This window comes from Anguilla anguilla, chromosome 2 (assembly GCF_013347855.1).
Source record: "Anguilla anguilla isolate fAngAng1 chromosome 2, fAngAng1.pri, whole genome shotgun sequence".
Lineage (NCBI taxonomy): Eukaryota > Metazoa > Chordata > Actinopteri > Anguilliformes > Anguillidae > Anguilla > Anguilla anguilla.
Genome location: NC_049202.1, coordinates 55,388,779 through 55,403,443, shown reverse-complemented (window position 1 = coordinate 55,403,443; position 14,665 = coordinate 55,388,779). Strand labels below are relative to the sequence as shown.

Sequence of the window (14,665 nt, the reverse complement as noted above, 5' to 3'; positions counted from 1 at the left end):
GCCGCGTCCCTGCCAAAGGGGGGCTCGGTTTGGACGGGCGGTCCGGGCCCCGGGGGGCGGGGGGCGGGTGGCGGGGGGGGGGGGGGGGGGCTCGGCTCGTCGCCACGGCTCCCCGGGCCTCGTCTGTCTGTTTGTTTGCACCGGCTCTGATCTACAACGCAAACACCTTTTTGATTTCCTCCGGTGACACGCTGCCAGGGAGAGAGGCCGCTTTGGGCGCCCGCGCTCCCTCTCCCTCTCTCTCCGTTACCTGGGCGGCTAATAGCTCCTGACACGCTCGCGCATACAACGCGGCTTTAGCCCAGGGGGGAGGGGCGGGCGGGATTAGGGTGCGTTTGTCACTTTGGAAAAGGAACTAAAACTGGGGGGGGGGGGGGGGGGGGGGGGAGTATATCAAACGCAGCGTGAAAAGGAACAAACCCCCGTCCCCGCGGATTGTGTGCTGTGTGAGAAGTTGTGTGCGTGTGTGTGTTTTAATAGACAGATTTCAATGGCCAGTGGCCGGCTGGACGCACTGTGGGTTAATGCGGGGGACAAAGAGGGCAGAGGGGCTGCCGGCCCCCCTAACGCGGGCGCTGGCGCCTTGACAGGAGGTCTCAGAGCGCGCGCGGACGGGCCGGGGCGGTGGACGGGCCAATGCCAGGGCTAATGGCACAGGCGCGCGCGGGGGGGGGGGGGGAAGGACTGGCAGGCTAAGCGCCGGAGCGGCCGGTCCCGGGCCGGCCCAGAGGACGCCGGGCCACGGGCCGAGGGCGGAGAGTTAAGGGGTCGGCGCTAATGCTAGCCAGCCGCGCGCCGTACCCACGCCGACCGGCGCTAGGCTAACGGCGCAGCGCTGTGCGGGGCTATCGCGGCGGCTAGGTGCTGTCGGCGTCACTGTCCAGCGCGCAGCGTAATGTGCTTCCGCTCCTCCGCTCGCCGGATGGAAGCGGCCCGCGCGGCTGATCAGTATCGGCCGCTCGCCGAGCAGCCGCGACGCTGTTTGGAGCGGGCGCGCGGCGGCGGCGCGGCGGTATCTCCGCGGCTGTTTTTCCGTGCGATGGCCCGGGCGGCCGCGTGGCAGATTAATCCCGTTTAGCCGCGCCGGCTCGCTTATCTCCCACTCGCGCGCCGCTCCGCCGGCGGCCCCGGGGGCGGCCCGCCGCCTGGCCGATCGGCTCCACCTGGGCACGCTCGATAAAGGGTTCGGCGGGGGGCTCGCACGACCGAGCCGGCGAGCGGGGGCCCCGGGACCCGGCTAATTTTAGAAAGCGACCCGGGCTGACACCAACTTATGAAAGATTCAGACGGGCGGCGGTGCCAAGGGCTGAGATCACACGCAGACGCTCGGGGGGGCTTAAATTCTGCTGTCAGGTTTCCTGGCACCGAACGCAAAGACCCGATCAACACAGACTTGGCAGAGGGGCAGAGAGAGAGAGAGAGAGAGAGAGAGAGAGCGAGGTGCAGAGAGAGAGAGAGAGAGAGAGAGAGAGAGAGGGAGAGAGAGAGAGAGAGGGAGAGAGAGAGAGAGAGAAGGACAGAGAAAGAGACAGAGGGAGAGATCCCACATATTTATCTCAGGGGCCTGGCTTTTCTCTCCCTTTCTTCTGTTTTTATAATTGTGGAACAAAAGGAAGGGGAAAAATGAATTGTACTTACATAAATTTCAGCGCCGTAAAAGCCGTCCTGGTAAACCACCCTGAAAGAGAGAGAGAGGGCGCAGAGCATTAGCTCCCGAAGGCTGTGATCTGTCAGGCACAGGTTTCCATATGGAGGATGAAGGTTTGGGAGAACGCACAGCTTTTTATGAATCTGCCATCTTTCAGATCAGCCTCAGCCGATCAGACAGCCGTTCGCCTGGTGGGAAAACAAAAAGCAGCGCAGCCTCGCACCCCTTCCATCACCGCCAAATGAAGAATGACACTTCAAAAAGCAAAAAAACACGCTGATTTTTGGAATCAAAGAGCAATTTTCCGCTCTATTAGGGGGTGGCGCTTGCTTTCCGATCACCGCTCCGGCGCGGAAGTCGAGGGACCGACGAGACGCGGGCGAACGAGCGCGTCACATGACCGGGGAAAAATAAATCACTCTGCTGAGGGGGGGGGGGGGGGGGGGGGGGGGGCAGACCCGACGAGTCGATATTCAGCTCCCGGGTCCGCCCCCAGCGCCGCGCCCGTCTCCCCCGAAAAGAACGCGGGGTGTGATCAGCTCACAGGCAGCGGGCGCGATAGCATATTCTACACTGCTGTACAGGCATTGATATCACGCTGTGGGCCTTGCCTTGCCCCGGGCAGCTCCACACCTGGAGCCCTCACGGAGCAGGGAGCAGGGGAAGGCGCAGGGCCCGGTGAGCAACCCGAACCACGGAGCTCTGGCTGTGCACCAATCAGAGGGCCCTGGCTCTCCGTGGCCACGCCCATCGCGCTTGTGTTAGCGTTCCAGCGCGGTGAGGGAGGCGGACAGCTGGCGGTAAAAGTTGTGAACAAAATAATTTACTACTGGGGGGCTCATCATGGGACAGCAGGTAGACGGGTCTGCTGGACAGAGATATGAGGCAAAGTCCGATGCTGTTTCTCGGACTGCGGTGCTTGCGTCTCATTGGACGGTCAGAATGAGGCTGTGGGGCGGGCGGGTGCGCGGGCGCGCGGATACTCACGCTCCATAGGCCGGGATGGGTGGGGGCGGGGGCGCGGCGCGGAATGTGTTGTACACGGCACGACCCCGGCCTCTCAAGTGGGCCCCTCTGTAGGCCACCGCCGCCCCTGTGGTCGGGTAGGGGAAGCCGGTTACTGTGGAGAGAGGAGGGGGTCACACAACACTGAGCGCCTGAGAGGACCAAGGCACTGTCACAGAAGGAACAGAAGACAAAAACTTACTGACTAAAATTACTGACAGGATTCAATCATCCCACTCTGGCTGATATTCCTCATGTACAGAATTCAAACCACGCATCTCGCTTCAACAAAATGGTCCTGACAGGTAGCATTTTATGAATTCCTTTCATTTCCAGCCTAAAATACAAACCAGCTACAACATGCCTGATGGTTCATTGTTTGATTTACAGAAAACACTGACTGCGTGAATGAACTAACAAGGCAAGAGGACCCGAACTCTCCTTTAGGAAAAATGAAATCACTGGGATCTCATCCAGTAATGAACACAATGAGAAGGGACCTTCACAGCAGTGTTATAATGTGAGAGCGTAAAGAGATGAGACTGGAGCCTGATCCTATCCTCTGTGAAGTTTTTTTCTGGATGTCTGAAACCTTGAGTGCGGTACGCGGCGTTTGGAAGCGGTCCCACAGCAGCAGTCTGCGAGCGAGCGAGTGAGCGGGGAGGTGGTAGGTTGTTGTAGGTGAGACACAATGTGCTGGCACTGAGGGAGCCCGAGCAGATGGGCTGTATTGTTGTAGCAGCAATCTCAGCCTGACGCCATCCTTCATCTCACCTGGGGACCTCACCGCCTCCCTCAGCCAATCACGGCCCGCACCCCGCCCTCCCCCTCCCCCGTGGTTGCCACGGGGCCGGGCGAGGGGGGACGGAACGTCTCAGGGTCGACGTCGGGAGGGCCCCGCTGTCTAATGAGAGGACGGGGGCCTTGAGATCCCAAGGTCTCCTCTCAACCTTCAGTCCGCTTCTGGAGCCGGTTCAGAACCCCGCCCACCGCCGCCGCCGCCGCGCACGCAAAGGGTTACCGCACCGCCAGGCAGCTTCCCGATCGCACGCTCACGCAGATCTACTGATCTCTGCCTCCCCTCTGCTTCCCCAAACCAGATCACGTCTATTATCCACTCCCTTCTGCCCCGCCCGCGCCTTCTCCTCTCGCGCGCTAATTTATTCATTCACAGCGCGGTCTGGTTCTTTTTTTTATTTAAAATTTTTTGGAAGTGAGGTCTTCCTGATTCCATTCATCGCGGCCCGCTTCGGTTTCCACAACGACAGAGCGAAGAACGGCCGGTCGCCTCCCCCCGAGGCCTGGGGTCCAACAGGAACAGAGGCGCGCGTCGGCTGTACCTGTGTCTGCACCGACAGCACAGCACGGCACAGGGCACAGGCTGAGCAGGGCCACGGAGCCTCACCAAACCAGCCGCTAGAAAATAAAAAAATAAAAAAAGCCCCAAACCGCCGGCGCGTTTCGGCTGGAGGAGCGTCAGGACGGCCGCTCTGCAGATTGTTTACAGGCGCTTAGAGCAGCCCATTACATTTCAGGGTATTACTGCTGTTCGTCTCCCCCGCTCTCCACCAGAGACCCCCAGTCCCGGAGTCAACGCCCCCCCGCTTTCATAAAGCTGACACGCGCGGAGATTTGCAGTGCTTTTAAACCCAGACAGCCAGGTTAATGCCTCCTGATATTACCATCACAGTCCATTAGCGTTTCCCCGCGTACGCAAACAACGCCGCTCATTTGCAAGAGAAAAGAAAAACGCGCCCGTTTGGGAGAAAGACAACGCGGAGCACAAAAGGAGCGCGCTCCTCCTGTCGGGGGCGGAGGCTGGAAGCGCAGGGAGCGCAGGAGGCGTGTCCTCAGACGGTGGGAAGTCCTGACGAGCACACTTCATTTTTCCAGGGACAACCGGCGCTAATTTGTGAAATGGCAGAGAAGCAGTCATCCGCTATACGTCCCAGGAAAGATCAATTTCTTCAAATCCCCTTCATATCTGATATCCATATTTTTCTCGAATTTTATCTGTATGCATTACGTGCGCTCTGATGTATATGAATGTAATCTTGTAATGAGCTGTGCGCTGATAGGGTACGCTGATTCAATAATAACCCATAAATCAAAAACACTGAGACACTTTCCAGTGCCAATAAAACCAACAACAATAGCACAAGTGCATGTGCACATAAATCGGCCCACATTTAAACAAGTCTTTTTCTGTAGAGGAGAGGAAGCAGCCCAACCCAACGAGGTGAAGGGGGTCAGCCCAACATAAAAAAAGCATAATCTCTACAGTGTAGGAATAGGATTCATGAAAGGGCCAAAGACAGCGGAGTCCAATGACTAGCATATGTGTCCCTTTTCAGCTGGAGCCCCGGTGTCAGGGAATGAGGCTACTGCTCACTCATCGTATCCTAAGCAATCAGGCACTTTTCACATGAGGGTGCCCCTGTCACCCCGAATTACTCCCCGATTTTCCACCAGGCTGCTCCTTTTTATATCGCGCTCACACTGATCTGGAGATGAACACTTAATCCAGGCATTGGGACATTGAAAAACAGCTTAATTTAATCAAGGGACCGATGCTTAATTATCCCCTAAATTTATCCTCCAACAATTAAAAGATCTATCTACATGCATTAAAACTGCAATTAGGCTCGTCTATTCTGTCATTTCCAGGACTGCTGTCTCAATGACTCCTCAACAAGCTTCGCCCCTTTCCAATGAATGCATGGGCACTTGGATTCATGGCTGCACTTATGGTCTTTTGTGTGGAGGAAATCAGTGGTGAAGTGCCCCTTTGTCAGATGCATACACACACACACATGCGTGCGTATATGCAAGCGCGCACACACACACGTATACGCAAGCGCGCACACACACACACACACGCGCCCGCGTGCATGTGCGTGTAAACACAGCACGGACAGTTCCGTGACAAATCTGTGCTTGCTTTTTAAATACCCTAAATTGATTGGGTAATAAAGACGGAGGTCATTGTCTGACAGGGACCCTTGTGGAATTGGATCACTCGCGGAGGAGATTCTGACGTGGCTCAGAGTCAAACTAATGTCACCCCTCGGTACTTGCAAATTTTTTAGCATATATTTAAAAACGGCACTATTATTATTTTTCCCCGACTATTTTGCATTTTAATCTTATTTGTTGTGTTCTGTTCAACATGCTGCCGGGCTCTGAATGCATCCACCGAGGGCACAGTCAATCAATCAGTATTACATTGCCTTCATTGTCCTTCATGCACATGCACTCGCCGCTGCTCTACAAAGGCAGGAGAAAGAGCCCAGATTAAACAATTAAGTTCCCCGCGCGGGGTCAACAGCGCTGCCCCGCGTCTGCATTTCTAATTCCTCACAGGCGGCTCTGGCGTTTGGTGTGGCGGCGGCGGGCGGGCACGCGGGCGGGCGGGCGGGCGGCGAGCGCGCGGGCGGCGGCGGGGGAAATTGGCCGGCAGGCGGAGGAGACGCCAGACTACCCTGGAAGAGGTTAAAAGCAGCCAGTCCGCCGCTCTCATCCGTCATTCTCCTGAATGGGATTTGAGGACAATAAACCTGTAGCACTAGGACGAATGGAGACGAAGTGTGCTGTCACCAGCGCACGATTTATGGCGCCCAATTTCGCTGATCTCCCGCACAGAAACGGGGACTGATAAACAGTGATTAATCGCCTTTACATCCCATTTTATTCCTACCCAAAGTATATTAAATGTAGCCATAATTATTCTAGAATAAATCCATGGACCACTTGCACAGGATTTTTTTTTGAGGTGGGGGTTATAAGGGATGGGGGGGGGGGGAGGTGATAGTGTGAGCGTGACCCAGGACTGGGATTTTCCATCTGAATCCTTGTTTACTAAAAAAAAAAAAAAAATCTATATCTTATTTATATTTTACACTTCCTACACGCCTCTCCCTGGGGAGCTGGCAAAACATATGGTGTCGTTTAGGCTTGGCAAACTTTAGCGCCGTGTTAAGACGACTTGAAAAATTAGCATCCAATAAATCACACAACCCCCGGCTCCCCAGCCAGGCAGCCGAAGTGGTGGACCACATTAAATCTGATTTGATGAGATGTTTTGGGAAAGTGTGCGTTGCATGTACAGGTGCGCATATGTGCGTGTGCGCGTATGTGCGTGAAATGTGTACACATGTGTCTGTAAGTGTAAGTGTGCGCGTGTATGTGTATGTGTGTGTGTGCCTATGTGTGTGAATGTATGAGTGTGTGAATTTATGTGTGTGTGTGTGCGTGATTGCCTTTGTGTGTGTTTGTATGTGTGTGAGTGTGTCTGTGTGCGTGCGTGTGTAAATATGTGAGTGAATGTGTGCGTGCGTGTGTGTGTGTGTGTGCGAGCGTGCGTGTGTGTGTGCGTGTGTATGTGTGTGTATCAGAGCAGGGGAGGACGTCAGATCGGGAGAATGGTGGGAGGGGGCGGTGTGGGGGGGTGAAATAAAAATGATATACGACTGCTTTCTGTCACAGCCGGTTATTTAGAGGTTTGCCGTAAAGCTGTCCGGGAATGAACAGATTTTAGTCTAATGAGCAAAAAGGAAAGCCGTTAAAGTGGCGAGATGTGCTCAGCACTTCTTCCAAATGAAATAATACCATTTCCCTCTCATTAAGATGCAAAGGGTTCATATAATGTACAGCAATAAAAACTGCACGTGGGGGGAAAAAAAAACTTAGGGAAAAAAGTCAACATTCCTCATTAAACAAACCATGAAGAATACTAAACTATTGTTGGCAATTTGCCAGACATCTACCTTTCACAATCTCCCAGTTCCCCACACAACGCCTCTGAAAAAGTAGCTCCTCCGCAATTAGCTTGACCCATCTTAATATGGCCAACCTCTCTACAGTCAGACTTGCAGTAGCTGTGATGTCTTGTTTCTGAAGTAAGCGTCTGTCTAACAATATTCAAATAGGAATACCTGCCAGTGGCATGTAACCCTCACAAACAACAGACCGGTTTCTAGTATCCATAACTTTTCTTTTTTTGACCTCTTTCAGAGCAGAGTTAAGTTCAGCAGCTGCCTTTGCCATGTTTGTTGTCTCATTTAATATCCAAAAGCGGTCTGGGGTCTAGCTCTATGGGATTGGGGTCAACTATTGCTTTGTTTCCATGATTAATACATTTTTTTTTCCTCCCGAAACCTGTTTACACACTGTGGCTGATGTCAAAACTCTCAGCACAAAAATAACATATTCATTTCTTTGTTGGAGGATCAAAGGGCTTCAGCAAAAGCTGTAACAGCCAGAGTATCCATTCCCTTCACCTTTGAAACTGAAGATAAAAAGCACCAGAGAGACTGCACTGATGCATATCCAAGCATGTCAACCACGCACCAAACCATATTAACAGTCATCAGTGGAGAGCTTCATCTTTCTCCTGCGCAGGCTGTGATCACGGTCGTAATGCAGGCTGGGTGGGAATCGTTTTTTTTTTACACAGAAACCCAGCCAGGGCACAGACCCGCCGTGGGCCAATGGGCTGAGAGGTACGCGGTCCCCAGAATTCAGCTTCATCTCACGGCACCCCGCTGGGCCAGAGCGAGTGACTGACTCACGCACGCGGGGGAGCTTGCCCGGGCCGGCTGATTTACGGGAGGTAATGCTGACGGGGGCAAAGGGTGAGGTCACGGTCCGAGCAGCGCCAGCAGAGCAGCCTGGGTATAATCAATGGAAGATCAAAGCAGGGCCGCTCGCCCGTTCCCGTGGCGACCGCGTTTTATAACACGGCCCCGAGGACCGTGGTCCTCCCCGGCACGTCGGCAGAAACTTATCTCGGTCATTTAGTATTCCTTTAACTTGGGGTGCTGTATCTCATGGAAATTGGTTCCAAAGCGACTGCATGCAAAGTTTAGCAGGCGCTCATGGATTTTCACCATTCAGACAGCTTTATTTCTGGATTATTGCACACAGCTCCAGAGGAGCCCTTGAAAACCTATACAGATAAACATAAAGAAGAGAAACAGCCTCAATATACAGACTGCGGCTCCAGTCCAAGCGCCAGAGCCCAGAGCCGGGGAAGGCTGTCTAATTGTCTGAGAGCGAGAAGACCTCTGCACTAGCGTGGAGCGGTCCACTGCTGTTTACCTGCATAAAATTCAGGACCATAGACAGCTCCCACCACTGGATTCAGCTTCCACCCTACAGGGAACACAGGGGAAGATAATATTAGGCTTAAGACTGAACTCATTAACCCTCCTGTTTAAACAGAGGAGCCCGGCTCTGGGCTCCCACAGAGAACCCCGACTCCAATTTACTTCCATGGCAGGAAGTGGGAAATTAATGGTAAAGTGATAAATTAAAAGAGAAATGAAGAAGAAGAATAAGAGAGACACAGACACAGACACACACACACACGTGCATGCGCGAGGTTGTGTGTGTGTGTGTGTGTGTGTGTGTGTGTGGTTGTGGGGGTCCAGTGGCGCCGGTTGTGAAGATGGAAAAGTGAGAGGGATTGAAGGAAAGGCAGCACTAAGTGCTGTCCGGCCGCATGACAGTGACGGATGGAGGCTGAAAATGGCCTGATTCTTTTCAGCTCAAGCAGGCTTTCACTGATGGCGAGCGGGGTGGTGAAATGTCCACTGCTTTAATTCCCCGCTCCGTCTCTCCCTCCCTCCCGCGCGCCCATCAAGGGGAATGAGCGTCACGGCGGTGCCGGACCCCGTGAAGCCCCCGCGCGGAATGAGCATTGGCTTTTCCATTTACTCCAGCCTTCAAACCCCCCCCCCCCCTAAAAAACATCTGGCGCCGGGCGCGAGTCTCCCCATCCCCTCTCATCCCAGCCCGGGGCTGGCCTGGGGTTCACACCGCGGCGACCGGAGGCCAGACGGACGCCTGGCTCTCGGCTTCCTATCTCACGTAGCTGCTGATGCAAAACGCATGGGCGGGGCCTCGCCTTACCGCTCCGCGTCTTTTTATTGGCTGCACACGCTATTGCCTGCGCTCCACCCCTTTCATTCCTTCTCCATCCCCACCCCTCCATTTCCAGTGCTCGCTTCCTCCTCAAAACACCGGTCTTTATTAAAACCAAACTCATTTAAGGGGGTGGAATGGGTCTCACCCCCGCCCATTTTAAAGAGATGTGTTTTCAGTAAGAAAAAAAACAGCAGCCATGATCTACTGTGACTTTCACAGACAGCACAGTTAATTAACCTCTATACAGTGTTTTCACTGGATGATACAGAATAAAACATCTACATCCACACCACAGGGGAGATGACTGGTAACAGAGGCCAATTTAAAACCTATCTTTCATTTGACAGAATGTTGAACAGTCTGTACAAACATGCCAATAAAAATTAGAGAATTGAAATAGCTCCAACTACAAAGATCAGGTAACCACTAACAAATACGATGTATGTTTATAATAACTGTGATACAGACGTGACACAACATAAATCAATTAATTTTAATTTTGCAGCGTATCAATATGTTACTCTGAGAAACATTTTCATTAAACACGAGTTGAAAATACCATAGCAGCTTAAACTATTATGAAGTCAAAATTGTATTTGAATTAACAGGGAAGTAACCAAATTAAAGCTGCAGTAGGCACCTTTTCTTTTCTGAAAGATATCGGGGAACGGTCATGCTTAATTGGTAGCAATTATAGAAAAAGCTGCTGTGAGAGAAATCCAGCACCATACATTGTTTACACCCTCAAATCCTGCATTCAGGAACCAGGGATTCAGCCCAAATGTTTTGTTTAAAAAACAAACAGAAAGCAAACAACAAACAATGAGAAAGAAAGAAAGAAAGAAAGAAAGAAAGAAAGGATTGTGCATTGTTGCTGCTGGACAGGAAGGTCTAAATTTCAGCACTAATTTACCTGGACTTTCTGCTTACCAGCCAGTTAGGGCAAGTTACCTTCACTGAATTTAGCCACTAAAGTAACTAGATAGCTATTATTGATAAATGTTCCTTAATTTGACGGTTCATTCTTGGAATAATCAAATGTTTACTAATGTTATCTGCGTGGTAAGTGAAGATTACCTAGGCAAGCTAGGTACACAAAAGTTAGTTGGATAGATCACGTTATCCAGAAACTAGAACCCTGATTGCCAGCTATAGCCAATAGCGATTGTTGTCTACACTGTATGACCAGATTCCCAAAGGGTCCTGTATCAGGGTTAAGGCTGACCAAACAGTCCAGCAGAGTACTGAACTGGAGCTAGGTGTATTGGATAACTCTTAGTCTGGGACAGAGTAGCTGTGTTGAACAATTGACATGTATAAAAATGTTTTAGCTAACGTTAGCTATCGCAAACCATGAGGTAGGTAGCTCATTTTAGATGAGCCAGTGAATTTAGCCAAACCATTACTTCATTAGCTACAGAGCTCAGTGACTAAATAGATAATGTTTTATATTGTTATCGGTAAACTCTGAAACAACAAGAAAGATTCTGTTGTTCTACTTGGACTCTTGCAGCTGAGATTTTTAGTGTAGCCAAGGAATCGTAGCTAGAAATGATGATGCGCGTTTACAATGAGGTGTGTGGAGAAGGGGTGTGTCTCTCTTTCTCTTTGGGCAGGGCCAACAGTGCGTTATGATTTTTAAGATGTTTTCACGACATTGCGACAGTTGAGAAAGTAGCCTGCTGCAGGTTTAATTCTCATTTTAAGTGGGGTTGCAGTATTTTTCCTGTGTTCGAGTGGAACACCGTAATGCATTTGTGGTGATTACCATACATGAGCTCAACACAGCAAGAAACAATTTGAAATAAATATAAATTATATAAAAGCTGATAAACAAAACTATGAAGAAATACTGCTACCGTATATATTTGTGAATTCATAACCAGGAGACACATTTCCAACAGGCACACCATTCTATAGTAAAAGCAGAACACAGTGACACGCTCACAAAAGTGATTCAGACCAAAGAGATCTTACCATTTGTGTAAGGGTTAGCCACCTTCTTGTTGGTCATTACTCTTGCTGTTGCATTGTTTACCTGTTTCCAAAGACAAAATGGCAGACAGAGTTACAGGCACACGCCACACTCAGCAGAGACACGGGGACGGACACGCCGCCCGTGACATGCACCTCCGAAGCTTAATGGGACACAGCCGAAAAAAAAAACACCGCGTTCCAAAAGCATGCTGAAGTACGCCATGTTCCTCAGCCATGGGATGGTCATCGCTCGCAGCGAATCGCAGTGACTTTCATGCAGCCAGTGATTGGTCATGGCAGCCCTGGGACTTGCACTCACTGATGCTGTGGTTAATACATTCTCAGCCCCCCCCCGCCCCCCCCCCCCCCACCCCCGTCTCCTCTGCCCTTCCCCCCCTGCCTGCTGCCCAGTCTCAGTGATAAAAAGGGGGTGTGAGGCCCGGGCCCTTGTTCAGGCCTGGCCCCGCGCCGCAGAGAGGATGAGCGGCGGTGACCTCCAGACGTGCAGCAGCGGGGCAGAGGTCCACCATGGCCGGGGGGGAAGACAAACGCCCCCGCAGGATCTAACCTGGGAGAGGACTGACGCATTTGTATAAGCCTGTAAATAATGTCCGACACCTCGCTCCAAAGAAATACAGTTTTTCCTTGGGTGCGGAGGGAGTTGGACATCGCCCCTGGCAGAGCAGAGCATTTTTTTATTCCGCCATGTTAGTATTTCACTCTCATGTTAATTATCGCTAATGGCTTTAATTTCCACAGGGCCAGTGTAGGTCATTTAGCTTAAGGAAACAACTGGCTTGAACCTGCCATGATATATATGCCAAGGTATTGTTTATACATTACATGAATTATCTTAATGGGTCGGTGGAAGTGGCAAATACACTTTGCCATGGAGACAGAGAAAATATTGCTTTACTCTTTTCTCCAGGGTACGCGACATGAAAGGAGAAACAAACTGGTAATGGCTTGGGTAAACAATTGGGATTTAAAGCAACATTGGCAGCGCTTTGATTTCCTCAGATTGAATTAATTAAAAACATATCGTATACGCTCCCTTTTTTTTTTTGTCGGAGAGGAGCAGAAGTTTGCATGCAACATACAGTTTCGAAAGCAACGGAGAGCAAACAAGCGAGAGAAGGGAGGAAAAAAAGAAAAAGGGGAAGAAAAGCGGTACACACATTAATCAAACGGAGCGCTCCACAGGCTGCTGAGATCAAACCTGAAGCCATGCATTCCCCCATATCAAATAAAGGAGGAACGCTTGGGTTCTGATTCAATCCGCCCGGGCGCACGGACGTGGTCCCACAAGCACATATAGATGAGGCCTGGAGTCAAGCATGCGTGTGGGGGGGGGGGGGGGGGGGGGGGGGGGAGGGATGGGGGGTGGGAGGCAGGCTTCCATGGGCAGAAGAAAGAAAAGGTGAGGCGGGAAAGTAGTGGAAAAGGAAGGCACCTCGATTTTGCGTCCCTCTACGATTGTACCGTTTAGTTTCTCCCGCGCGCGGTCAGCGTCCGCGCTCGTTTCGAAAGTTACAAATCCAAAGCCCTGCGTGCGACGGCGAGCCGCGTGGGGGGTGGGGGGGGCGGGGGGGGGGGGGGGGGGGGGGGAGAGAGAGAGAGAGAGAGAGGGGAAAAGGAGGGAAGGAACACGCACAACAAGGTAAGCAGCAGGAAGTCGAATTTGAAGCAGCCAGAGAAATCTGAGCTTGTTAGTGAAATGCTAGCAGGAGAGGATGGTCAGATCTGAAGAGCAGGAGAGAAAGGCAAACGCAGCAGTTTAGTGATATGACCTGACACTCCAGCACTAACAAACCAGCCTCTGGTAAAGCTTCTCCCCAGACTAAAATTAGAAGGTTACATTTCTGTTGTATCAGTCAAAAGCATTTTTTTTGAAGCATGCAGTACATAAATTATTCAAAATGACTGGACAAATGACCTTTACAATAAACAAGTATATTTACTGCGCAGCAAAAATTTAAAACTCAATGACGCACATGGACAAGTTAAGTGCAGAAAACAATAAAATAAACTTTGCCGTGAATATCTGTAGCCCCTCAAGGAAAAAAACAAAAAAAACTTTCAAACATAACCTACATAAGGATCAGCCAATCACCATTCTGCAAAAAAAAAGCCCACAATGCAAAACAAGGGATTTTTTCATTTCTAAAGCATTTCACGTCTTTTTTTTTTTTTTTTTTTAAAAGCCCAGTCACTTCAAGTTTGCCTAATCCTGGATAAACATCTGTCTCCACAATGCCGTTCTCCCTAAGCCAGCGGTCCGTACGCGCGGCAGAAATCCCTTCTCGTTACGCTGGTAATTAATACGGGACGGAGAAAGCGTATTTACGGTGGAGAAATCCATCCAGACGCGTTTTCCATAAGCGCTCTCTCCGAGTAGCTGCTGTTCTACACCGCTCCCACCCACCAGGGAAAGTCCATTTCGCTTCTCCTCTTGGATTTGTCACTGGTGAGTTATGGGGACCTGTAGCCTAAACCCGATACCCGGGCGCGAGCCATTAGATATGCTTGGCGAACAAGTGTGTCGGACAAGTCCCAGTCTTTTAGTTTATATACACTGTGCAAGCATGGGCTGATAATTGCTTTGGAAGATAATGCATGTGTGTGCTGGAGAGCAGCGTGATCTCATATGCATATACAGGATCTCCAGCCCAACGTCTGGCATAAATAACACAGGAGCCGTCCTTGGGGAGAAAAAGATAAAAAATAAATTTAAAACGGAATTGAGGGCAAAATTAATCCTTTTGACATTTTGTGCTACTGTGCTCACCCTCTTTATTTTTTTTTATCATGCACAAATAATTAGCTTACACGGACGGAGAGTGGAGCCACCATTTTTCAAAGGAGACAAACATATTGAATGCAAATTGCAAAAGCTTCTTAGAAAATAGATTGTTTATTAATGGTCTGGTAGGTTCATTATATAGAAAGCAGGGTGCGGAAGAGGCATCATGGGTAATGGCTTTGTCGGGCACAAACAATAAAAGCTTGTTCCCATGGAGGCGACAGGTTCTCAGGTGCTCAATCTTGTCCAGGAAGGGAGTCGAACCTGGGAGAGGGAACGAGGGGGGCGAGCCTCGAGGCGTGCCC

The 14,665-nt window shown here is 50.9% G+C and overlaps 1 protein-coding gene across 10 annotated transcripts in view; it reads right to left on the bottom strand.

Moving 5' to 3' along the window:
* rbfox3a (RNA binding fox-1 homolog 3a) overlaps positions 1-14,665 on the bottom strand; it is a 401,085-nt gene that overhangs the window by 18,735 nt on the left and 367,685 nt on the right. For 9 of the 10 annotated variants that reach the window (XM_035404693.1, XM_035404691.1, XM_035404684.1 and 6 more), the window contains 5 exons: positions 13,011-13,103; positions 11,558-11,618; positions 8,753-8,806; positions 2,636-2,768; positions 1,639-1,678 (listed from right to left, as the gene is read on the bottom strand). In XM_035404693.1, coding sequence (XP_035260584.1) covers positions 1,639-1,678; positions 2,636-2,768; positions 8,753-8,806; positions 11,558-11,618; positions 13,011-13,103 — 381 coding nt within the window. The remainder of the gene's footprint in view (positions 1-1,638; positions 1,679-2,635; positions 2,769-8,752; positions 8,807-11,557; positions 11,619-13,010; positions 13,104-14,665) is intronic. The other variant, XM_035404692.1, reaches the window with a different exon arrangement.